The sequence below is a fragment of the Salmo trutta genome, chromosome 10 (assembly GCF_901001165.1).
Source record: "Salmo trutta chromosome 10, fSalTru1.1, whole genome shotgun sequence".
In the NCBI taxonomy this organism is placed as follows: domain Eukaryota; kingdom Metazoa; phylum Chordata; class Actinopteri; order Salmoniformes; family Salmonidae; genus Salmo; species Salmo trutta.
Window position 1 is genome coordinate 28652599 of NC_042966.1, and position 25383 is coordinate 28677981.

Sequence of the window (25383 nt, forward strand, 5' to 3'; positions counted from 1 at the left end):
ATGTCAGACTGATTAGAGTGCTGAGTACCAGGCAGTTAGCAAGTTTGGTAGGCTACTAATGACCAGCATCAGAGCTTGGAGAAGCCTAATTATCGTGACTAAATGTTCATGTGGAATTTGACTGCCGTTGTGGTGGTAATACGGTCACGGTAACCGCCCTACTCCACCCCACTCTGTTGGGTAATTAGACTAGTGAAAGCTCAGACATAATTAAGACACAGCGCTCTCTCCGAAAACAACACTATCTATCTGCAGGGATCAGAGGTAGCGGTGGGCTGGCAGACAGGACAGGGGTGAAGGGCAGGGATCAGAGGTAGCGGTGGGCTGGCAGACAGGACAGGGGTGAGGGGTAGGGATCAGAGGTAGCGGTGGGCTGGCAGACAGGACAGGGGTGAAGGGCAGGGATCAGAGGTAGCGGTGGGCTGGCAGACAGGACAGGGGTGAAGGGCAGGGATCAGAGGCAGAGCGTCAGACAGGACAGGGGTGAAGGGCAGGGATCAGAGGTAGAGGTGGGCTGGCAGACAGGACAGGGGTGAAGGGCAGGGATCAGAGGTAGCGGTGGGCTGGCAGACAGGACAGGGGTGAGGGGTAGGGATCAGAGGTAGCGGTAGCGGTGGGCTGGCAGACAGGACAGAGGTAAAGGGCAGGGATCAGAGGTAGAGGTGGGCTGGCAGACAGGACAGGGGTGAAGGGCAGGGATCAGAGGCAGAGCGTCAGACAGGACAGGGGTGAGGGGCAGGGATCAGAGGCAGAGCGTCAGACAGGACAGGGGTGAAGGGCAGGGATCAGAGGCAGAGCGTCAGACAGAACAGGGGTGAGGGACAGGGATCAGAGGCAGAGCGTCAGACAGGACAGGGGTGAAGGGCAGGGATCAGAGGCAGAGCGTCAGACAGGACAGGGGTGAGGGGCAGGGATCAGAGGCAGAGCGTCAGACAGGACAGGGGTGAAGGGCAGGGATCAGAGTGAAGCCCCGTGGAGGCAGCAGCAGGCTGCAGACAGGCCATGGAGGTGTGGGAGGAGGAGAATCCTACAGCTCATATATCAGATCACACTCAATGACACCAAGCCACCACGTCAACTCCTCTATGGTTATGGTACATATAAAGCGCCTTCCTCTGCCATATAGGCTACTGTGCCTATATTGGAGCTAATTCAAAGAGAGAGCGAGTCAGAGATACTGTGCAAAGAGACACACAAGAGCAAAGACAGGAGATGTAGAGAGACGTGGCACAATGACAAGGACTCCATTCCTCATGGTCAGAGAGGGAGGCTCAACTCTATCTGAGCCATCTAAAGATGGCACAACTACCTTGAAACACAGCCAACCACAGCCATGTTTTTTTATGTCAATGACAGTCTTGCTCGAGTTACGCACATGTATCTGAAGTTAGAATTTAACCAGTAATGAAGCTCTATAATGAGACTGGAAGTAATAAAGTAGTCCTTACCGTACAGCCAAAAGCTACATGATGTCAGATCACTGTTATTAAAGACAAATATAAAATCCCAGGAGTGGACTGATTGAATGGATAAAACTATATAAAGTATGACATTTTCTTCTACATTTGGCTATACTATATCAAATTCAATTATTTAAATCAAAATATACTATTTAATTCACTTGATTATTATTCCTTTTCTTGTCATTGCTTGAATTAGTAACTATAGTAGAGAAAAGGGAATCGAGGTGAAAGGGTAGTAAGGTAACCTAGAAATCTCTTGTACATCACAGTCTTTGGTTACCCGACAGGAATGGTGTACGGCAGGAAATAGAGCTGAGATTTATTTTGGATAGATTTTTTGTATTTTACCCCCCTTTTCTCCTCAATTTCGAGCTTGTCTCATCGCTGCAACTCCCCAGGATTTTAAAGATATCGATAATAACGATAAGTAGCATTTACTAAAGGAATGTCAAGTTTGAAATGAAGTAATACTGTGAACATGGTGCATTGCTTACGGGACAATTGATAGCTACAACACTCCAAGCAGTAGTAGTAGTAAGGATAATATTGATTTTCGTCCACATCTCCCAGCTCTAGTAGGAAAGGTTTTGCTGGAGATCTGGTGAACATCAGGAAGTGTGGACAGACACACAGGAATCCAGAGACACACAGCTGTGTCCAGGGTGGAGGTTTTACCCGTGACCCCTACCCCTGCCCAGGACCCACTGCCTCCTGGACACAATTGCCCTACATACAGTGCGCGCACACACTCATCTTCCCTACAGACACACACACACACACCTCCCCAACATACGGACACACACGCACACAGTAGAAAAAAGGTTTCAAATCAAATCGTATTCGTCACATGCACCAAATACAACAGGTGTAGACCTTAGTGAAATGCTTACTTACAAGCCCTTAACAAAATGCAGTTTAAGTGCAGGCTTAAGTCAGAGTGAAACACCCCACTATAGCTGGGCAATATTGATGTGAATTGATATATATTGAGCCTGAATTGATGTGATAGCGCTAAATATAATGACACGTTTATAACATTAACGTGCACCACAGTTGTTTTTTTATTATTTAAACTACCACTAGTTTGATGGTTGTAGCCATCAATTGTCCCATTAACAATCACCCATATTAATAAACTCATTTCATTTCTTTAGTATAGGCTACTTATCGTAATGAACAATATCAGCAAAATGCCTCCGTTAACTGATCGGTATGGTCAGTGTCGATCATTTTCAGTTGATCATCCTAGCTCTACACAACACAAAGATAAGTTCAACTGCGGTCTGAAAAGGCTACACTCAACTTCAGTGAGCAGGTTAGCAGGTGAAGACAGAAGATGACTGCCTTATTAACATGAGTACATCTAACAACTCACTCAACAGGCAGATGCCTCCCTCCACCCACTCTCCCCTATGCCTCCGGTCCACCTAGACCCAGTCACACACAGAGTGATGCAGCAGCAGCAGGCCCCAGAGAGCCGGGTTGCCGTGGCCAGGGTAGGGGAGTCCCGGAGGCTCATTTCAGTGTGCCGGCTGCTGGCGCTGGCTGTCGTTCCACAGGAGCAGTCAGGCGGAAGGGCAGCGGGAAGGGAGGCTGGGGGGGACGTGGGGATAGGCATGGTGGTGAGCACAGAGGGGTGGGGGGGTGCACCTCAAGGGGTTCTGATCAAGCTGTGGCACAGGGAGACAGATAGCAGATGGTACGGATGAGGCTGCCTCTTTAATTAGATTGGCGCGCAGGAGAAGTGGTTGAAGTGTGTGTTCCTGGGCTGAGCCAGAGCAAGAGAGAGCACAGACACACACACACAATTGTTTTTACATAACTTCTCAAGTTCACACAGGCATTCAACATAAGTTACCACTTAACGGAAGAATAGTATCATATGATATTGTATAATACAATCAAAATAAGTATACGATACTCATCCATGACGTTATTCACTATAATGCTTGTTCAACTCAATCATCTCCAAGACATTTGGTTACAAGAAATCTGGGATTTGCAGACTCCGGTCTTTTTGGAGTAAGAATATGTAATATCTAGTTGCAAGCTTATGTACAAGACACATATGGTTTTTCCATTTACAGCAGTTCTGAGGAAATTCACTTAGCGAGAGGCTCTGATCGAGCCTTTCTTCACAGTGAAATATGAAGAATAATTGCATAGATTCGCCCAAAATAAAAATCACTATAAGGAGAGAACTGTTTCCAGTTGCTAAAACAGTCTGGGGGGAAAGCGAGGAACAGAGCAGCCCTCGCCACAGTGTTACGGATGGGCCACATTTATCATGAGGAGATTAAATAAACTGTGTGGAAGTCTGGCCTTGGTTGGAGTGCCGAGAGGCCTTTGATTTAAGGCTCTGCGTTCTAATTTTTCACCCACAGGATTCGCAGAGGCGTAGAGAGTGTATCGCCACGTCAGTGAGGAGATTCACTGAGCCACGCTGCATGTCAGTCAACTCCCCACCAAAATGAACTTTGTGGTTGGCACGACTGTTGTTGGTCAGGTGCGGTCAAAGCAAGCAGCCCAGCATCCTGGTCTTCTGATGTGTTGACCGCCAATCTGGCTCATCATCATCATCAAGATGACTTGGCGGTTGCCCGGGTCAACCAGGGGTCGATCAGCGGCACCAAAATCCTTGTGGGAGGTGGAGTCACCAGTGCTGAAAAGACCATTCCTCATCGCTAATGATCCTTCCCTTGACTCTTCAAATTACAATACCATAAAAAGGACTTAGGGAAAACCACAGTCCTCCTCAAGGAATGGAACTGGAAATCCAGGAGGCTGGAACTATTTTAAGCATTTTGGGGGGGATCTGATTTGATCAAGCTGTTAAGAGCGAAATATCTGGAGAGAAACAAAGCGTCTCTGCCTCACTCCAACAGGGACACGTCTCTGCCTCACTCCAACAGGGACACGTCTCTGCCTCACTCCAACAGGGACACGTCTCTGCCTCACTCCAACAGGGACACGTCTCTGCCTCACTCCAACAGGGAAGTGAGACTGTGGAGGGTTCCAGGAACACTGGCTGGACCCACTCTGGTCAGGGTCAGACTACAGTCACCTTGTAGTACCAATGGAACCCTCAACCCTGTCTGCTCCAACATGGGACAGAGCCTAAACTAACTACTCAATGATTGACTTTAAGTGGGCTTGGAGAGAGACATGGCTGACAGAGGGGCTAGATGTGTGCTTATAGAAATACCCTCATTCTTTGGAGAGGAGAGAGTATCAGAGAGACCAGAGTGAAGCTGTGAAGCCGGGTCGTCTGATAAAAAGTAGAAACCCACAGACGGAGCACAGCCTAGTCTAGAGGGAGAGGCTAATACAGGACAGCCATTCAACACCACATAAAAGGGAAGTTAGACATTCCTACATGTCACATGTCACAAGTTAAAACTAAGCCATTTTAGAACAAAATACAGCTATTATCTGGAGGTGGATCTCTTGCTACAATGATGTGTTCCAGTTTTCCAGCTTTGAAAAGAACCGTCCCAGTAGAACCAAGTTAAAGCAAACTTAATAAACAACCAGAGATTTCAGCTTTGACCATTAGTTGGGAATAACAAAACACTGGCTTTCATGGGAGTCACGTGAGCCCTTAGGGGCAGAATACGTGTAGGAGAGTCTGTATCTAAACCTTATTCTGGGCTGTTGAGTGAAATGGATCCACTTGTCTCACAGCTGCTGTAGAGGTCCATTTATACACAAAAGAATTTGAGCCTAAAAGTGCAGAGGCAGACCCCGTTTCTGGGCCTGGCAGCAGCTAGCGACGAAGAACACAATACCCAAAGCGCCACCACCACCTCCCCCGCCATACACAGCCACTTCTGAGTGGTTCTGGGCTGCTATCCAGTCCTGACCCAAAGTCAACAAACAAACGTCGGCGCAAGAGAGACGATCAAAACTCTAGTCGTTATTTGGGTTGGATGGGATAGTGCTGCATTGTGCTGCGCTGGTTACAGCGGCGGATGGACTGCGAGAGATATTTGCTCTTAATTAGAGGCGTTCAAACAAAGTCCAGATGACATTTAAAACCCACAAGAATTACCCATTCCAGGCCTGGCCCATATCCTTTAGCCTAGCCACTCCCCCCCCTATTTCCCCATGCTAACCCTATTTTGTTACCTTTGTTAATTTTATTGACGAGTGAAGCTCCGTACATTTAACATTTTAATTGTTTTTTGAATGCTGAGAGGAACCTGTAGGCACCTCCTCTTAGTGACATTGACTCAGTTCCCTAGGTAGCCTACATACAGTAGGAATCTACACTTAGGACTTTATCTGGGGACATACAGTAGGAGTCTACACTTAGGACTATCTGGGGACATACAGTAGGAGTCTACACTCAGGACTTTATCTGGGGACATGCAGTAGGTATCTACACTTAGGACTTAATCTGGGGACATGCAGTAGGTATCTACACTTAGGACTTAATCTGGGGACATACAGTAGGAATCTACAATTAGGACTATCTGGTGACATACAGTAGGAGTCTACAGAAACGACTCTGGTCTTACCAGTATGACACGTCCAGAGGCTGGAAGAAGCGTCGGCTGATGAGGTCAGCAAAGAAGGCCTCAGTCTCTCGACACGCTGTGCCGTTGCCGATAACCACCGTGTTACAGCTGTGTGTATGAAAGAGTTGACGGAGAGTGTGAAAAAGAAACCAAAAAACATTGTGTTCTATCAACAAAAAAGGGGTTAATTGATCTATTTCTGTGAATATTCAAACATTTTGTTTTTTTAAATCATCCTAAAATCCTCTTGGTTTCATTTTGATAAGTGGTGTTCTTTATCTTAGTGATATACACTACACAATGTGCCACAGTTGATTTAAACTGATCGCTAACACACCAGACGTAGTACCTGTATCTGATCATCAGATGGCGCAGTTTGTCTGCCTCTCTGTTCCCACCTGAACCATGGAGGTACACCACATCTGTGTATAATATCTGACCTGGGACAGAAAGGAGGGGTGAGTATGTAAGATGGACAAATGCTTCTGTGTCACCAAGACTGAGGAATAAAGAAGTCACTCCTACTAGCTTTATCACAGGATCTGACCCAAGAAGAGAGCCAAAAAGAGCAAGTGAAGATGATTCTTTAACAAGGGAAAGACTCAAGGTTAGAAACCTCTCTTGCGAGGGGGACCTGGAAAAATGGAATGGATGGACTAATACCCTTTCCATACAAGTATGCCGACCCAGACCTCACTTTGTTGGCTTGGATAATTTCCTTTCAGCACTGTTCAAGCAACTATGGTAGATATATGCATTACCAGGGCAGTGTAGGTCAGCTTGCTTCGGCTAAGCTAAGCTCAGCAGTGTGAAAAGGCCATTTTGAGAATACTCCTCTTGTTGCACTTCTCCCCCAGATCTGTCCAGTCCTGTGCCTCTAAGGACGGACGGACAGAGCTGGGTCATTCCACGAAAAGAGAGCCTTTTGTGTCCCTCTGCTATTTTAAGTAGAAATAGTGCACCAATATTGAATTTTAAAAGCCCGTTTTATAAAATGAAGTGTCCTTAAATATAGACTACATGGAGAATTCAATAACTCAGATTTTATATATTAATAAAGACTTGCTATAGTGCCAACACTCAGCATTTTAACATGTCCCTCCGTCAACTCTGTTACTTCTAGGAAGATTTCAACCCACTTAATCTAAACATGTCTCCAGGTTTCACCATCATTGTGAAGCCCTAGTTATTTTGTTGCTTTGACAGTCATTTCTGAAGATATTATTCATGTCATTAGTGATTCATTTACGCATGCCCCTCATTTTAAAGTCAACCCTGTTATGTGAACTGTACTCTAGTTTTAATATGATGAAACAATTCCTTTTATAATTTTTTATTTTTTTTCAAAAGAAACATTGAACATCTAATAGTTAAAGGATAGTGTAAAAGCAAGTGAGCTGGTTATACTCTTTTTAACAATTTTCTGGTGTTTTGAGGTGGAAAACGGAACAGGTTGAGCATAACATGTTAACACGGTTACCCATAGATAGACAGTCTAGAAATGTTATAGCAATTTCTTTTTTTTTTGTGAAGCATGCCACTCCCTGTTGCACACAACAAGTTTCCATTCCTCTGTCACAAGGGGATTTATGGCTGATTTAATATGACATGTGATATGTGACAGTCAACCCTGTTACTTTATTTGGCACTTTTTGGGTGAACCGACCAAATTCACATAGAATTCTCATCGAAAGCAAGCCTAAGAAGCAGTCGATCTGTTTTATGTGTGCTATTTCTATGCTTCCCGTTCTTAAGTTTTGTTTTTAAGTCTTTTACTTTCGGTTTTGTACACCAGCTTCAAACAGCTGAAAATACAATATTTTTGGTTATTGAAAATATATTTCACAGCGGTTTAGATGGTACAATGATTCTCTACACTATACTTGCTTGTTTTGTCACATAACTGAAATTAGGCAAACTATTAGAATTTTAGCCACCAGGAAATGGCGGAGCGATTTCTGCATATTGCACCTTTAATATGTACTTACTATAGTATATGTGGGGGGGAAATTCTCATGAAGTTGAATGTGCTCTTTATGACAGAATGCTAAAATTAGGTGAAATCAAAAGTTTATTTTTACTAAGTTACACTTCTCAAAAGGCACCGAATTGGTGGAACGACTCAACTGCTGCCGTCTCCTGTCAGCCTGATGGGACGCCACTGATCCTATTGGAAGGCTCCGACGGGAGGTCATGTGACCACGCACCCCCAGACCTGTCATGGTCAAGCTGAGTGTGTGTGTATGTGTCGATGCGTGTGTGTTTGCTGCAGGGCAGATGCCATAACACAGGAATGCCAGCTGATTAACCCCTGCCAGGCTGGCAGCCTGAACTGTGGCCGGGCCATCAGCTGCCCAGGAGGAGGGCCCAAACGTGGCCCTGCATGGGGCCCCAGCCACAGAGGCCCGGTGGGAGGAATGTCCATCAGCTCTGTGGGGTGGAGACGAGAGAGCCCTTGCTCCTCCAGTAGTACAGACTAGTAGAGACTACAGTATAGACCAGACATGTGTGACTGGTCTTTGCAGATATGCTAGGATGTTTATTTTCACATAGAATGAAGTACTGGGACGATACATTTTCTCTGATCTAGAAGCAGTTTTTTGACTGAAACACCAATCTTCACCCTATACCCAGAAACGCAGAGTGGAAGAGGGGCATGTTAGTATGGGTTCTTACTGGTAGGGGAGAGGACGGCCAGTTTACAGCCGTGTCTGAACCCTGGGTCCACGCCCATGATGACACGGCCTCTCACAGGACACACCAACAGACGCTGGCGTAAGTTGCGCACAAACATGGCTATGGACTCCTTCTCCGCACTAACCGTCAGCTTCGTCCTGACAGAGAGAGACAGGGGGTATTTAAAATACAGTACAGTAAAGTCAAATTCATTCGTAGAACACACACACACACACACACACACATACACACACACACACACACACAGAGAGTTCAGTACAGACCTGTAGCTTCTGCTGAGCAGGGGTAATAAGAGTCTTTTGTACGAGTCCTCCACTGCGTCTCGTAAGATCTTCATCAGCTCCTCTCTAGCGTAACCCTTGGGTCTCCATCTACAGCAGAAACCAAAAATTATATTAAATTGAGTCATTTTCTGACAAAATATATATATATGGATGCACAGTATCCCTTTTGGTGTGAATCTGATGTTTTAGAGTTATTCTGTGAATTCTGTAAACAGAAAATGTAAGATTTCACTGTTTTTACCTTTCTCTTTCTTTTGATCAGGAAAGGATTGGTTACATATGTGGCTTCAGTAAAATACAGGTCCTCTCACATTCCTTGCCCTCATAGGTTACAGTACAGCTCCATGACTAAATAAAGTCTTGGTTTGAGATTTTTACACCACCATCACTTAAAACGGGATATTTTTCACTATTATTGTTATGAATGGGATACCTGGAGAGTTTAAAGAAACTAACAAGTTAAGCAGATATTAAAATAGAATGAAAGAAACATTTTACAAGAAAAGGATTTAACAAAATATTTTTTTTTTAAATGTTGGGGGAAAATTAATATCTCCTCACAAACCATTTTAAAAATCACACAAAACACTCATGTATTCAATTGATACACTTTCCATGATAAGCAAGTACACCTTTAGTAGGAATTTGCCAAATTGCTGGGTAGATATGCATTTATGTAAGATATATTATTTGATTTCTAATACAATGTTATTCTCAAACAATTAAAGAAATACAGAAATAAACTATGCAAAAAAAAAAAAATACATATATCTTACCTTCTACCAGATTGAAAACAAATTCATTCAAGAGAGAGAAAAAACAGGGCCATATCTCACTCAAATACATTTTCTAAAACAACAAAATGTGTCAATTGGGGTTTTCTTGTATATCAACAAATTAGAATATCATATTATGGTCTACTTCAAAACAAAATAATCTCATGTGCTGTTTCATTTACTGTGGTGTTTTCAATTATTTCACTGTGGAAAACTCATTTCCAGGGGCAATATTGTTGTACAATGTAATATGATGTATTTAAATGCATGATCATATGATCTTTAAAATAATATTTTAAAAGCTCTGCAGCATACAGTACATGTCGAAATATGTAAAAAAAACATTCTCCATTTGGGAATCTATTTGAACTATTTTGAAACAAGAGACTGGAAAACTATTTTTACTAACACCATAAAAAGCCACTGAGCTGTGAATGTGGAGAGGCATTTTCACATTGATGACTCTATGATCTTTACAGCATCGAATCCAACTTGTGAGTGAGGGTACATTTCCACAAAAACATTGTCAATTATTATTGCTAAGCCATGTTATTATGCATAGTATTTTACAAATATTTTATTTACACAAAGAGAAAGAAGCTAACTTTGACTTTACCTGTGGCTATATGAGCTTTAAAAGACAAAGAACAGGTATAATAACTGCATGGAGCTTTGAGTTACTTTCCGTGTCTGTAATAGGGAATGATGCTCTAGAAGGGGCCACTGTAACCAAAGCAGAAACATCGACAGTGTGACTACACATGAACCTGACTCCCACCTATGCCCTTCACACCTGGAGGACAGACTGCAAACGGCCACCACTGTTTTGACACCACTGTTACAGGCTGGTACAGGGCACAGACAGAGAGAGGGAGCAGGAAAGTACAGGAGAGAGAAGTTCAAGGGATCTGTGTGTGTGTGTGTGTGGGTGGGGGGGGAGACCGACCTGATGTTGACACACCACCTACAGAAGTCGCTCTTCACCCTGTCAGGGATGTTGACCTTCACTGTCAGAATCTTCAGATTCTCCCCTCGGTTAATGGCCAGGGTCTGCAAGAAAAACATAACCTGTTGAGACAGGCGACACACGGCACCACACGGCAGACCCCTACGCCCCCCTACTCCTCACACACACTTTCCAAAAACAGCACAGAAAGCCAACCCACGCCACACTGGCACGGACACATACACACACAGTCTACACTGTAGAAAACCTCCCTGCTCTCTCCCACTAATTCCTCCATCTAGCTATAAGGAAAGGTGGCATGCTGTTAAGCAAATTGTTTTAAGTGTCTGACCTTTTCGGAGGAAAACCTTTTGGAGAGAAAGGGAAGAAATGACCCGTCAATCTGGATTCGATGCGGAAGAGCCAAGTTGACAAATGCCCCCCACCCCACCCCACCCCCACACACACATCCTACCACCAAGCAGTCACCACATCCACCCCCACACACATCCTACCAGCCTGCCACCAAGCAGTCACCACATCCACCCCCACACACATCCTACCAGCCTGCCACCAAGCAGTCACCACATCCACCCCACACACATCCTACCAGCCTGCCACCAAGCAGTCACCACATCCACCCCCACACACATCCTACCAGCCTGCCACCAAGCAGTCACCACATCCACCCCCACACACATCCTACCAGCCTGCCACCAAGCAGTCACCACATCCACCCCCACACACATCCTACCAGCCTGCCACCAAGCAGTCACCACATCCACCCCCACACACATCCTACCAGCCTGCCACCAAGCAGTCACCACATCCACCCCACACACATCCTACCAGCCTGCCACCAAGCAGTCACCACATCCACCCCCACACACATCCTACCAGCCTGCCACCAAGCAGTCACCACATCCACCCCCACACACATCCTACCAGCCTGCCACCAAGCAGTCACCACATCCACCCCCACACACATCCTACCAGCCTGCCACCAAGCAGTCACCACATCCACCCCCACACACATCCTACCAGCCTGCCACCAAGCAGTCACCACATCCACCCCCGCCCTCCACATCACAACAGCTAATGGCCAGATCGAGACAGAAATTAATGCTGCAAGAATCATGATGAAAATTATATTTCCTTTTTTGGCATGTTCCCCCCTTGAGCTTTTCTGTTCACTGGGTGATTTCTCATGCGATATTCATCAAATCTGAAGTTTTGCGTGCGATCGAACAAAGTCGGACAAAACATCCAACAAACTTTCATGTCCTCCCCCAAATACTATATTCCTCCTCACTGAGCGGGGTTTCTCTAAGGGACAACTCAGTGGAGAACACCATAAAGAAAAACAGACAGATGTTCTGTCAGAGAACAGGCATCTGTCCCAGTCCTGTCTGTGTTGGTGAATCAGTGTTCGTTAAAGACGATGACCTGGGTGAGAATGTTGGAGGTGATGGCTGTGACAGCTACCTGAACGCTGGCCACAAGACACCACCCTGCCACGCGTCCTCCATCGCTCTGGGCCTGACGGGACGGCTAGCTACCTCTATCACCAAACACCATTGAAATCAACACTCCAAGAGCCACAAATGTAGATGGCAAGTGGGCGTAGCATAATACCCAGTAATGTGAAAAATCCCAATCACTCCTTTACGGTTTCCTCTCCATCACACACTCCAAGAAACCCTTTCCACAACTAGGAACAATGCTAAGCCAAATTGATAGCATTTGAGTGTAGAACGCAGCCAAAACTACACAGAAAAAACACATTTCCCATGCTATGATGTGAACTACATCACATCTGCCTGAGATTTAATGAGTTTGGCAGATATTAAGAGGTTGTTACCAGACAGTCTGACAACTTCAATCCTTCCAATTAATCCTACTGCAGGACATGCAAGTTCAGTATTTACATTATTAATATGAAGATTTTTTTTTTTTCTTCCAACATATCATGTTCTTCATAAACAATGAAATCCTAATTGGAAAAATATGAGGAATGTCAGCTACATTAATGAATATTATTTTTAAGACTGAGCGATTCAGATTCAATATTTACTTTCTAAATAAGAGTAAGGAATGGTGAATGTGTTGCTCGTTGAACTGGGCGATAGGCAGGGCTCAAAGAAAACAAGACGATGTGGTGAACTTTTAACTCCTTATCTTTTCATTTTCAGAACAAACACACACAACATGGGGGTTGCGATACACCAATGAGTGTTCTCAAGAAAAAATAAACTTGATCCCATGTTTTATAGGGAAACATTTAGTTTTAAATAAATATCATATTAGTTTTGGGTTGAATAAAGACTTGTTTTCATTATTTGTATAATCGTGTTAGAATCATAAATATTCAATATAATACTGAGATTATCGCTGCCAAAAATAATTTAAGCATTGCATATATATATATATATATATATATATATAAATAAAAATAAACACACACACACACACACACACACACACACACACACAGTATATTAAACATTAAGAACACATTCCTAATATTGAGATGCACCCCCCTTTTTCCCTGAAAACATCCTCAATTCGTCAGGGCATAGACTCTACAAGGTGTCAAAAACGTTCCACAGGGATGCTGGTCCATGTTGACTCCAATGCTTCCCACAGTTTTGTCAAATTGGCTGGATGTCTTTTGGGTGGTGGACCATTCTTGAAATTGTTGAGCGTGATAAATCCAGCAGCGTTGCACAAACTGGTGCGCCTGGGACCTACTACCAAACCCCATTCAAAGGCACTTAAATATTTTGTCTGGCCCATTCACCCTCTGAATAGCACACATACACAATCCATGTCTCAAGGCTTAAAAATCCTTCTTTATCCTGTCTCCTCCCCTTCATCTACACTGATTGAAGTGGATTTAACTGATGACATCAAGAAGGTATCATAGCTTTCACCTGGATTCACCTGGTCAGTCTATGTCTTGGAAAGAGCAGGTGTTCATAATGTCCACTCAGTGTCTATCTATAAATGTTCCATACAGTATACCCAACATGTTTCACTTTAAATGTCCTACTGCATATCTCTACGTTACTGTAATGTCTTACCCTGATGGAATAGTCGGTAATAGTGTTGGCCCTAAAACAAATGCCTTATCATCCATTGTTGATTGGCAATAAAGTCTGAATTAAATCGAATCAAAGCTAAAGAATGAAGCATAGATTATTCTAAAACGAGAGAATGAAATCACATTATTCCCTTAGCCTATATTTTAACTGTGACTTGACAAAAATAATTGCCACTCAAATAAATGTGTAATCTCATAAAACAACAATGTTTTAACTGAAATAAAATAACGGGGGAAAACATCCAAATTACAAGATCCCTCTGACTAGTCTTGGACAATTTGTTTTAATGCAAAGTTTATTTTGGAAATTGTAGATAATCATTAAACCATAATTTTAAAATGGCAAACGTCCTATTTCTCTATTATTATAAAGGAAATCTAGCTCACACACACACACACACACACACACACACACACACACACACACACACACACACACACACACACACACACGTCTGGCTGCGCGTAATGCAAATAGCTGCCAGTCCAACTGCAGAGAACAGGCATGTATTTCCCCACCTGTCCATCACAGCCGGTCTATAATTGAGGAAGCAGACAAATCTGGGTCCACTACACTCCAGGCCAACCACAGACAAGAAGATTAGAAACCAGTTGGAGACGCAAATGGAATTAGAGCTGTGGATAGAAAAACAAATCCCTAATGGCATATTCCAAAGTATAAGCAAGACGTTAATAGCTATGGAGAGGCACTGTTGATGCACTCTGACTATGGCTAAAATTGAGTTTGACATGCCCTGTTGTTAGTAAATAAATAAAACTATGGTGGGAAGATAAACTGTGGTTGTAAGTTGTAAGTAATTATTAGGAAGTAATCAATAATGCTTAATGGACTCACAAACTATACATATAACTAAATGTGTTGTGCAACACAGAAAATGTAAATAACATGTTTTCTAAGCATTTAGTAATTGTTTGAGGAAATACTTCCCATTACTAAATGCTTAGAAAACATGTTATTTACATTTTCTGTGTTGCACAACACATTTAGTTATATGTATAGTTTGTGAAAGAGCCCAAGTGACAGCAACCATTTCCGTTCTGAACATGGCACACAAAGCCAACATACAGCCCATTTCTAGGATCAATACTTAAAACGGTGAAATCTAAAACTAGACTCGACGGGCTAACCCTGACCATCTGAGAAAAATAGTGCAACTCCAGCTGCATCTTAGTTTAATAGCAACAGTGCAACTGAGCAAGAAGCCTTGAACAATGGATTATCACCTATTTCCTTGACTTTTCCAAATGTCTGTCCTAAGAGAGCATAGGGGGTAGGATCATGTTGCTCTGTGTCGTCAGTGTTGTGGTGCAGGCAAGAACATGTGATTGAAGGGACAGCTGGAGGTCCTGGGTGTGAGGCGGCGTGAGGCGGACGCTAAACAATCAATCAGGCCAGCTGGTCACCTGACACCAGGCCTGTCACAACGCATCGGTCACCCCCGGCAACACACCGGTCACAACGCAGGGCCACAGCACTGCTGACCGTACCCACTTCACCTCTCCACCGTCACGCCTGTCAATCACAGGGAGGACCAGGCACGCACAGAGTAGACAGTCACACCTACTCTACGATGTGGTGTGTGTGTGTGTGTGTGTGTACATTAATACATCATTGTGATAGTGTTTCTTTGAGTGTTCAGTCAGGTCTTAAATACCTGTGTAAACTGATGGAATTGATACGGATGGTTAAATGCAGATTTCCCTTTTTACTTATTTTGGTTCCGCTGCACCTGCACTCATTAAAAGTAATTATACAGTTTGTTTCTGCACTTCAAGAGAGTTCAAATGTTCCACAAATTCAATCTGATATTGGCCAATACATTCCAAATGGCATACAACTTCAACTGCCATTTGACAATCTGTAAGAATTGTTGTGTTCTGTGTAGTAGGTTACGTGTAGGCTAACAGTAATTCCCAGCAAAAGGACAATGTCTAAAAGTCCAGAGGAAATATAAACTCAGTGTCTTTAGAAATATCAACTCCACTGACTCAGATTAGAGTTATCACAAATATATGTGTATATATTTGATTGATGATCAATCATGCTTTTAGTGCCTATGCTTATAAACTATTTGAAAAAAAAATTGATGTTTCAACAGAAATGCATTTTTTCAACCCATTAAAACAACACCATTTAGAATCAACTAATTCTTTAACTAAGTGTTCAGTTTAAAGTGTTATCTCCAGGAGCTTCTGTCCCCTGAATGTTTCTGTACCCAGCTGCATAAATACATACTGACCACAACTTAACACCCTTAATACACTGCCTGCCTGCCTGCCCGCCTGCCTGACTGACTGCGGCTAGCCTAATGTGCTAAATTAAACAGCGAGTACGTATGTGCGTACACATGCCTCCTGTCACAACACATACAACAACCTTTCCCCTTTAAACATGACGCCAAGAAAAGGTTCATTTTTGCCGGAATCCAACAGCTAGCAGGTCACTGCTGGAGAAATTAACACTCAGTGACAATTCTGCGTCACAAAATTAACAATGTCGCTCGCAGAGTGGGCTGCTCTCGACTAGAACGCACAAGCGCCTGAATGGAAAGGCCAACACCATGACTGCAGCTATGCACCACTCATCCGCAGCTGCCACTCACTCATTCACTCTCTATCTCTCTCTCTACCTCCTTCCCTCGCTCTCTCCCTTTTGCCTCTCAGGGCAGTGAGCTGCTGTCACGGCGGAGGAACGCCTGTCAATCTCAGGCCCTAATCCAATGGCACATCGGCGGGGGACATGTCACATATGTTAAGAGGAGCAGAGAGGGAATGACTGGGGGGACACAGACCGGGGCAAGAGGAAAGGAGGAGGGCAGGGTGCGCCCATGACAGACCCACTGTGACATGTGGCCCCGGACCAACTCTGAGTAACCAAGCTGCCACAGGAAAAGGTGGGGGGCAGGTTGAGTGGGACGGGGGCATGGCTAACCTCGCCTGACGTGACTAGCATTCAGAAGTGGCACGCAGGGAGGGGGCCGAGGGAAATACCAAGCACTGCCACAGAGTTAAACTCACAGTGATCTTACAACATTACTCAAAGATCACTCATTTTTACATAAACAGTTTGGGGCTCAGTGGACAAAGAGACGTAAACATGAAATGCTATGTACACATTTCATACCATAGTCCAAACAGTTGACTATTAGCACATTGAATACTATTATGTGGTTCTACTAATGTATAATAGGCATCAAGACAGGTGTTCACCAGTGTTAGATACTGTATGTGGTTTAGTGTGTGATGGATGGAAATAATGCATCTTGTCATTGAAGACATTGACCTGAATGCATGGTTAGAGCTAGAGTTATGGAAATGAGAAAGCCATTTCCCTGCTACTGGCTGAGGGGTCTGTCTGGGACTCACCTGGTGGTGTTGAATACGCTGCACGTTGCAGGTGAAGTCACAGTACAGGTGGAACTTGTCAATGTCTTTGGGCTTCCCCTGGTGACCCTCTTTTTGCTGCTGCTGCTCCTTCAGGGCTGTCTTAGACACAGACGACTGGAGCATCACCATGCTGTTATCACATCTGAGAGAGAGACAGACAGAGAGACCGAAAGAGAGAGAGAGGAGGCACACACAGAGATAGACACAGAGACAGAGACACACAGAGAAAGAGAGGAGACACAGTGAGAGAGAGAGAGAGAGAGAGAAAGAGAGAGAGAGACACAGACACACACAGAAAGACAAAAAGACACACAGAGAGAGCGTGACAGACACACAGAGAGAGAGAGAGAGAGAGATAACCGTAACACTGTAAGTAACGTTCAAAAGAGGTTTGAAATATCTATGCACACACACAGATGCCAAGAAGTGTCACAGAATACTTATTTATGCTTGCCACCAGCTAGATCACAGGTTTAGCTGAAACAATGATTGGAGACGGGGAACAGATGGAGTGGGGAACACAGTACTGTACATAGTGTGGAAGGCAAAGAGGGAGAGAAGGAGAAAGTTCTTACAGAGATCTTATATGGGTCAGGGTCTCTCCGTCTTTAGCAATCATATCAGCCAAAATCTGCTCCACTCCGGTCGACACCTCCTCCACAGTGGACAAACCTGTGGGGCAGACACATGCAGAAATGATGTATATATAATTCACATTAGGATATGAACACAGTAATAAACTAGTTGTAGCACTAAGACTATGGTATCAGTGGGACAGCATACTGGGAGATTTGAGCATTACAATGTTATTCTACAGAAACTAACATCAATACTTTGCCTGTACAGTATGTAAAAGGTTTGACTGTGTTACTCAAAGCAAACCCGGTGTCCAAAGATCGACATCGTTATGTGCTGAATTCTGAGAGCGCATGTCCAGCATTATAGGTCTAATGGAAATGTATTTTTTCATCTGCATATGAAAGCAATGGCATTATACTGAATTACCATACATTCAATTTCACTGGAAGTGCAATCAACCGTATCTTACGGAGGGGGGTTGGGAGAAATTACATCTAGCCAAAGCATCCCCATTGTGGTCCCCTTTCATAGAACTTCGCTGCCCTCTTGTGACCAATTCTTTAAAATCTTGGTAACTGATAATGGCAAAGAACTGGAGTTGCTGCAGATTAGCCCAGCTGGCTAGTGTAAGGTGTGAGACACAGGGCTAGGGTTGCAAAATTCTTTCCAAAAATTCCCTGGTTTTCCTGAAATCCTGATTGGAAGATTCCTACAATTAGAAGTAGATAAGCAGGAAATCCGTGAATCTTCCAACAGGGAATTCAGTACTATTGGCAGTATAACTTAAGTGTCAGTAGATTTGAGTGACTTTAGTGTGTGGGTGATAATGTGTGTACCTTCAGTCCCAGGTTTGACCCAGGCTCTCAGGTCCAGAGTGTGAGGACTCTGTAGCAGGGCGTGGGCAGCAGACTCCAGTCCCAGCTGCTTGGCACGACGGGCCTTGCTCAGCTTGCTGCCTTTCTTGTAGGGTGCATACTGCAGGGGTACAAGCACACATCAGAGTGGATATTCCATCAGGCAGTGAGTCAGTCATCACATGGTCCAGTTCAGGTCCAGATCACATACATGCACTGTCCAGTTCTGGTCAGACCTAGAGTTGAAAAACTCCCTGTAATTTACCGAATTTTCTGAAATGTTGGTAATTAATAGGTAATTTTGGTAAACTATGGAAAAATATGAAACATTAACGGTATTCATGAAGTTCATGGGTTATATTTAAGATAATGCTTTACAGCTATACAAATCAAATCAAATATGAAAACTCCGTAAAATCCTTGAAAGTTTCCAGAATTCCAGTAGTTGACTGGTAAATAAAAATAAAAAACTACCGGTAACATTCCATCCCTTTGCAACCCTAAGTAGACTGCTCTCACTCACCACGTGGTCCAGTTCATCAGCGGTCCTGCAGTTCCTCAGAGCCTGTTCCAGCTCAGCAGTCAGGACTCCCTCCTTCTTAAGAGTCTGACTGATAGTCTGCGTCTTCTTCGCCAGTGCACTAGAGAGATCACAGGATCACACAGATGAAAACATGCATGGACACACACACACAAATACAGAAGCACACACACAGAAAAACAGATGAAATACGCAAAACAAAACAAAAAAATCGGCAACTATAATAATACCCAACTTGTGTGATTGGCGCCATCTAACGGGGATGGTCTGTTATTGCACTGACTGGTTGTAACAGTTATTTATGCAGACATACAAATATACAGTATGCAGGGTATCATCAGAGGTTGAAAAAGTACCCAACTGTCATACTTGAGTAAAAGTAAACTTAATACAAAATGACTCAAGTAAAAGTGAGTGACTGAATAAAATAGTACTTCAGTAAAAGTCTAAAAGTATTTGGTTTTAAATATACTTACGTATCAAAAGTAAATGTAATTGCTAAAATATACTTAAGTATCAAACGTAAAAGTATAAATCTTTTCAAATTCCTTATATAAAGCAAACCAGGCCGCACCATTTTCTTGTTTTTTTAATTTATGGACAGCCAGGGGCATGCTCTGACCATCAATTACAAAGTATGTGTTTATGTGAGTCCACCAGATCAGAGGCCGTAGGGATGACCAGGGATGTTCTCCTGATAAGTGTGTGAATTACACCATTTTCCTGTTCTGCTAAGCATTCAAAATGTAATGAGTACGTTTGGGTGTCAAGGAAAATGTATGGAGTAAAAAGCACAATATTTTCATTAGGAATGTCGTGAAGTAAAAATAGTCAACATTATAAATATTAAAGTACAGATACCCCAAAAAACGACTTAGGGTAGTGCTTTCAAGTATTTTTTACTTAAGTACTTTACACCACTGGCTACTATGAAATATTTGTTTGATTATCTTAAGTTACTTATGGTGAAGTCAAATAAACAACTCAAATACTATTTTCTATTCCAGTCTAATGAACTGGTATAGCAACCCACTAATAAGTTCCTCACTAGATCTCCTCCAGCACCAGCTGCACGTCCCTCACGGCGTCTGCGTCCATGTGGTTGATCATCTCTTTCCTGTAGCGCACTATAAAGGGAATGGTGTTCTCCTCTCTGAAGAGCTGGGAAATGTTCAAACACACCCACTGCTCCACCCCTGTCCTCTCAGACAGCAACTGACAACACACAGAGGAGAACGCTTCATCACAGTGGAATCAAAGTACCATGTGAATAATACTACATTAACGAGGAAACATACATTGATTGCAATGGTCAACTATTTTGCAGAGGATTTTAAGGTGCCATTCAGTCAGACCAGCTATTTACATATTTGGTGGTTTGGCACAACAGTTTAGCAACTGTTCAGTTTATTTAGGTTAGAGCTGAAAATGATGGTTTGTTGTTGAATTACTCAAAGGACTTACTTGAATAAGGTCCCAGTTCATGTTCAGGTCTTCTCCAAAGCCTCTTCCTGAGGTGGGCAGTCTGGTGGGCCTGCCCTGAGGGGCACTGCTGGTCTTCTGTCTCTTCAGAGAAGGCTCATCAAACGTGAAGTCCTCCTCAGGCTCTTCCTTCTTCACCCCATAAGGCTGATGGCTGGAGGAGGGCCCCTCGGACCACCCGCCCCCTGCTCTGGACATGTTGTCATTGCAGGATCCATCAGGAACAATGAAGGACAGTCTCTGAAAGACATCCAGTAGAGGAGTATATAAACACTTACCTGATATAAAAAGTGGTGAAGTCAGTCAGTGAGGTGTCTACCATTATGTACAGCCAAATGTGTAGTAATTTCATAGAAATCATGTTGAGCAGTTCGTATTACACTGTACCACTAAGTCCCTATACCACTGTAATAACAAAAATCACTCAACTCCATTAATGCAATGCAATTACAAAGCAAGTAATGTCTAACCAAATGAACACAATATTGTTAGTACTGTAATAAAAGCTTACTAAACAGGTGGAGAGTTTACATGACTCTTACCTCCTCTTTGACCCTGACTGACTGCTGTGACTCCGCTGCATCACAGATGGAGTTAGTCTGATTGGCTCCTCCAGCCTCTTCCTCTAATAGAGCCTGCTGCTTCTTACCTCCTTTTGTTGCTCTGGGAGCTTTAGGGGGTTTGGGTTCTTTAGGGGGTTTGGGTTCTTTAGGGGCTCTGGGAGCTTTAGGGGCTCTGGGAGCTCGGGGCTTCCTCTCCACTGGTTTGCGTGGGGCTTTGGGTTTGGACTCCTTGGGCTCTTTAGGTTTAGCCTGCCTCTTCACTGCTGGTTTCTTCTCGCTTGGCTGAGCTTTCTGCTGCCTCTTGGGGGCCTTGGATTCTGGCTGCCATTCTTCAATCTCATCTTCACTCGCTGACTGAGTGTGTGGACTACTAAGGGAACAGAGGCTTGTATTATGGAAAACTGATCAAAAGGGAAACTGTGAATATAGAAGCTTTAGAATACACACGCAACAACACAATTTTTATCAAATGAATTCCATACACGATTCCTAACTTAAGTTAAAACTCACAGTTCATCGGAATCTCCATCTGTTGTCTTTTCCGTGTAGACTTTAACTGTGCGAGTTCGCCGTTGCATCTGGTGAGAGATTTAATCAACATTTAATTTAACCATTACCAAACCCACTCTTACTGTCAAATCAAACAAAGGTGTAATAGCCTAAGCCAACACTATCAATAATGCTATGTCATAGCCTAAGCCAACACTATCAATAATGCTGTGTCATAGCCTAAGCCAACACTATCAATAATGCTGTGTCATAGCCTAAGCCAACACTATCAATAATGCTGTGTCATAGCCTAAGCCAACACTATCAATAATGCTGTGTCATAGCCTGAGCCAACACTATCAATAATGCTGTGTCATAGCCTGAGCCAACACTATCAATAATGCTGTGTCATAGCCTGAGCCAACACTATCAATAATGCTGTGTCATAGCCTGAGCCAACACTATCAATAATGCTGTGTCATAGCCTGAGCCAACAATATCAATAATGCTGTGTCATATACAGTACCAGTCAAAAGTTGACACACCTACTCATTCAAGGGTTCTTTATTTTTACTATTATCTACATTGTAGAATAACATTGAAGACATCAAAACTATGAAATAACACATATGGAATCATGTAGCAAACAAAAAAAGTGTTAATCAAAATAGATTTGAGATTTTTCAAAGTAGCCACCCTTTGCCTTGATGACAGCTTTGCACACTCTTGGCATTCTCTCAACCAGCTTCATCTAGAATGCTTTTCCAACAGTCTTGAATGAGTTCCCACATATATTGAACACTTGTTGGCTGTTTTTCCTTCACTCTGCGGTCCAACTCATCCCAAAACATCTCAATTGGGTTGAGGTCGGGTGATTCTAGAGCCCAGGTCATCTGATGCAGCACTCCATCACTCTCCTTCTTGGTCAAATAGCCCTTACACAGCCTTGAGGTGTGTTGGGTCATTGTCCTGCTGAAAAACAAATGATAGTCCCACTATTGCTTTGCAGCAATTTGACCATGAAGGCCTGATTCACGCAGTCCCCTCTGAACAGTCGATGTTGAGATGTGTCTGTTACTTGAACTCTGAGAAGCATTTATTTGGGCTGCAAATTCTGAGGCTGGTGACTCTAATGAACTTATCCCCAACAGCAGAGGTAACTCTGGGTCTTCCTTTCCTGTGGCGGTCCTCATGAGAGCCAGTTTCATCATAGCGCTTGATGGTTTTTGTGACAGCACTTGAAGAAACGTTAAAAGTTCTTGAAATTTCCCGGATTGACTGACCTTCATGTCTTAAAGTAACGATGGACTGCCGTTTCTCTTTGCTTATTTGAGCTGTTCTTGCCATAATATGGACTTCGTCTTTTACCAAATAGGGCTATCTTCTGTATACCACCCCTACCTTGTCACAACACAACTGATTGGCTCAAACGCATTAAGGAAAGACATTCCCCAAATTTACTTTTTACAAGGCACACCTGTTAATTGAAATGCATTCCAGGTGACTACCTCATGAAGCTGGTTGAGAGAATGCCAAGCATGTGCAAAGCTGTCATCAAGGCAAAGGGTGGCTACATTGAAGAATCTCAAAATATATTTTGATTTGTTTAACACTTTTTTGATTACTACATGATTCCATGTGTGTTATTTCATAGTTTTGATGTCTTCACTATTATTCTACAATGTAGAAAATAGTCAAATAAAGGAAAACACTTGGATGAGTAGGTGTGTCCACACTTTTGACTGGGACTGTATGTAGGCTAATACACATTTAACCAGATTTTCTAAATAGCCTCTACTCCTGCCCTTGGCCTACAATAACCTCGGTAAAAAGACTTACAAAAGCAAAGGCTCTCCAATGAAACCAATATTAAAATGAACAATCCAAAATCTGAATTTGGCCTGGGAAACTGCCTACTGGTAGCCCTAGGCCTACTGAGATGGCTGTATTTAATAAGTATTTACACACTCTCCCCATCAGCCCTTACAGGACACTGGTAGAGGCAGGTAGAAATACCTTGACCACTCAAAACCACGCACACGTCCGCGCCTCATAGTACGTTAGAGCTCCGAGAAACGGAAACAAACAAGAACAAATACACAGTAAGCACTCGAAAACAAAATACATGTACAAACTGTAGGAACATAATAAACTTGAGTTACACAGATAACTGGGGAACTTGGTAGCAATATGGGGAGCAATGATCAGCATGTATACTATACAACATAACACCACATACTAGGGCCTACTTATTTTCAGGAGAGCATCAGGGGTGTGTGTATTGATTACGGAAACCAATTACCGTTTAAGTACCAAACTGCAAACGGAACGAAACGGGGAGGGACCTACCTGATTTTGTCCCATATAAACTCTCGTTTTCGTTTAACTTTTGGAGTGAATGGTTTCTTTTGCAAAACGTTTTGCAACAGAATCGGCGTAATGATTTCACCCCAGTTCGAAGAGGGTAGTTCCAAGCTAACGTTAGTACCCCATAAACTATACGGGATACTTGAGATGTCCATACCCCCTATGCACTAACCATACACCTTGCCTAACCATGTTTTACTTCAATGAGGGTTAGGGACGTCCCAAGGATCTCTGATAGCACGACCGTTAAGCTGGAAATGGAACGCTCTGTGTCACTCGTGGAAAAGGTTCGTCAGGTCTCTAGTGTAATAGCTATGATTATAACAGTATTGGTTGCAGAGGCCTGCAGTTAAATAACTAGTAGTTGAATACGTTGCTCTTCGCTGCAAAATACCCCTGGCCCAACCTCTGCTACGGCCGGGTAGCTTCGTCCCGCAACTATCCATTTAAAATTACAATTGGTATTAACTTAAGCTAACGGCCGGGTATCATTATTCATTCAAATCTGGCGCGAGTGTCACCAGAGTGATTTGTCTCCCTGTGCGTAGCTAGCTAGGCCTATAGCTACATTATGAAAACATTGGTTAGTGTTGCATTGAGGATGGAAAGATGTTTAGCAGTTTGTTAAACAACAGTACAACAAGCTACTCACGTTGATAGTATTTTTCAATTGAAAGGGCTGTATTGCTTAGAAGCTATGTTGCAAAACATCTGGCAAACGATGCTCTTGCTACTTCCGCCAACACGTGACGTGATAGGGCTCATCCAATCATAGTTTAGGATCACTTCCGTCAATCTATTTGTACAGAGGGACACTAAGTCATATCAACTCTTTACAATATACTACTTATAAAACGCTGTATTATAGTAACTAACATTGTACTGAAATGTACTTCAGTGTATTAGTACTCACAACAAGAAAAACACCCTGATGAAAATGGTGTAGTCCATTCTGAATCACATTTAAAGGGCCAGAGTCACTTAAATTGTAGGGCAACTGAGATTTTGGCAATAATAGGCAATTATTCCAAAGAATATTACTTTGAGCTACACTAAAATGCAGAATGCAAAATATCTAATGAGAAAAGGCAACATTTTTTGGCACCTAAAATCCTTACTATATTGACCCTATTGCCTTTATTTGCAACAGGCTACATCTGGATTAAGTGTTTGATTTATAGTTATTCTATGGGAGAGTGGGGTAAATTGAGCCAAAGGGTTAGTTGAGCAACCCCTTGTTTCTAGGAAACCATACACAAAATTAATCATGTGACCAAATATTTAGGAAGAGGTCATAATTTAATGGAGAAA

The 25383-nt window shown here is 43.1% G+C and overlaps 1 protein-coding gene across 3 annotated transcripts in view; it reads right to left on the reverse strand.

Annotated features, from left to right (window-relative positions):
• The window catches only part of srbd1 (S1 RNA binding domain 1), a 95757-nt gene extending 70937 nt beyond the window's left edge, over positions 1–24820 (reverse strand). The window contains exons 1-14 of one of the 3 annotated variants that reach the window (XM_029765233.1): positions 24725–24820; positions 21727–21794; positions 21196–21583; positions 20636–20893; positions 20220–20386; positions 19154–19271; positions 18613–18751; positions 17773–17869; positions 17177–17339; positions 10687–10790; positions 8944–9051; positions 8660–8817; positions 6333–6423; positions 5984–6091 (exon numbers count right to left, since the gene is read on the reverse strand). In XM_029765233.1, the coding sequence (XP_029621093.1) occupies positions 5984–6091; positions 6333–6423; positions 8660–8817; positions 8944–9051; positions 10687–10790; positions 17177–17339; positions 17773–17869; positions 18613–18751; positions 19154–19271; positions 20220–20386; positions 20636–20893; positions 21196–21583; positions 21727–21794 (1967 nt within the window). In that variant the 5' untranslated portion in view covers positions 24725–24820. Of the gene's footprint in view, positions 1–5983; positions 6092–6332; positions 6424–8659; positions 8818–8943; positions 9052–10686; positions 10791–17176; positions 17340–17772; positions 17870–18612; positions 18752–19153; positions 19272–20219; positions 20387–20635; positions 20894–21195; positions 21587–21726; positions 21795–23721; positions 23792–24724 lie in introns of those variants that run through there. The other 2 variants (XM_029765231.1, XM_029765232.1) reach the window with 2 other exon arrangements.
• Positions 24821–25383: the final 563 nt, after the last annotated feature.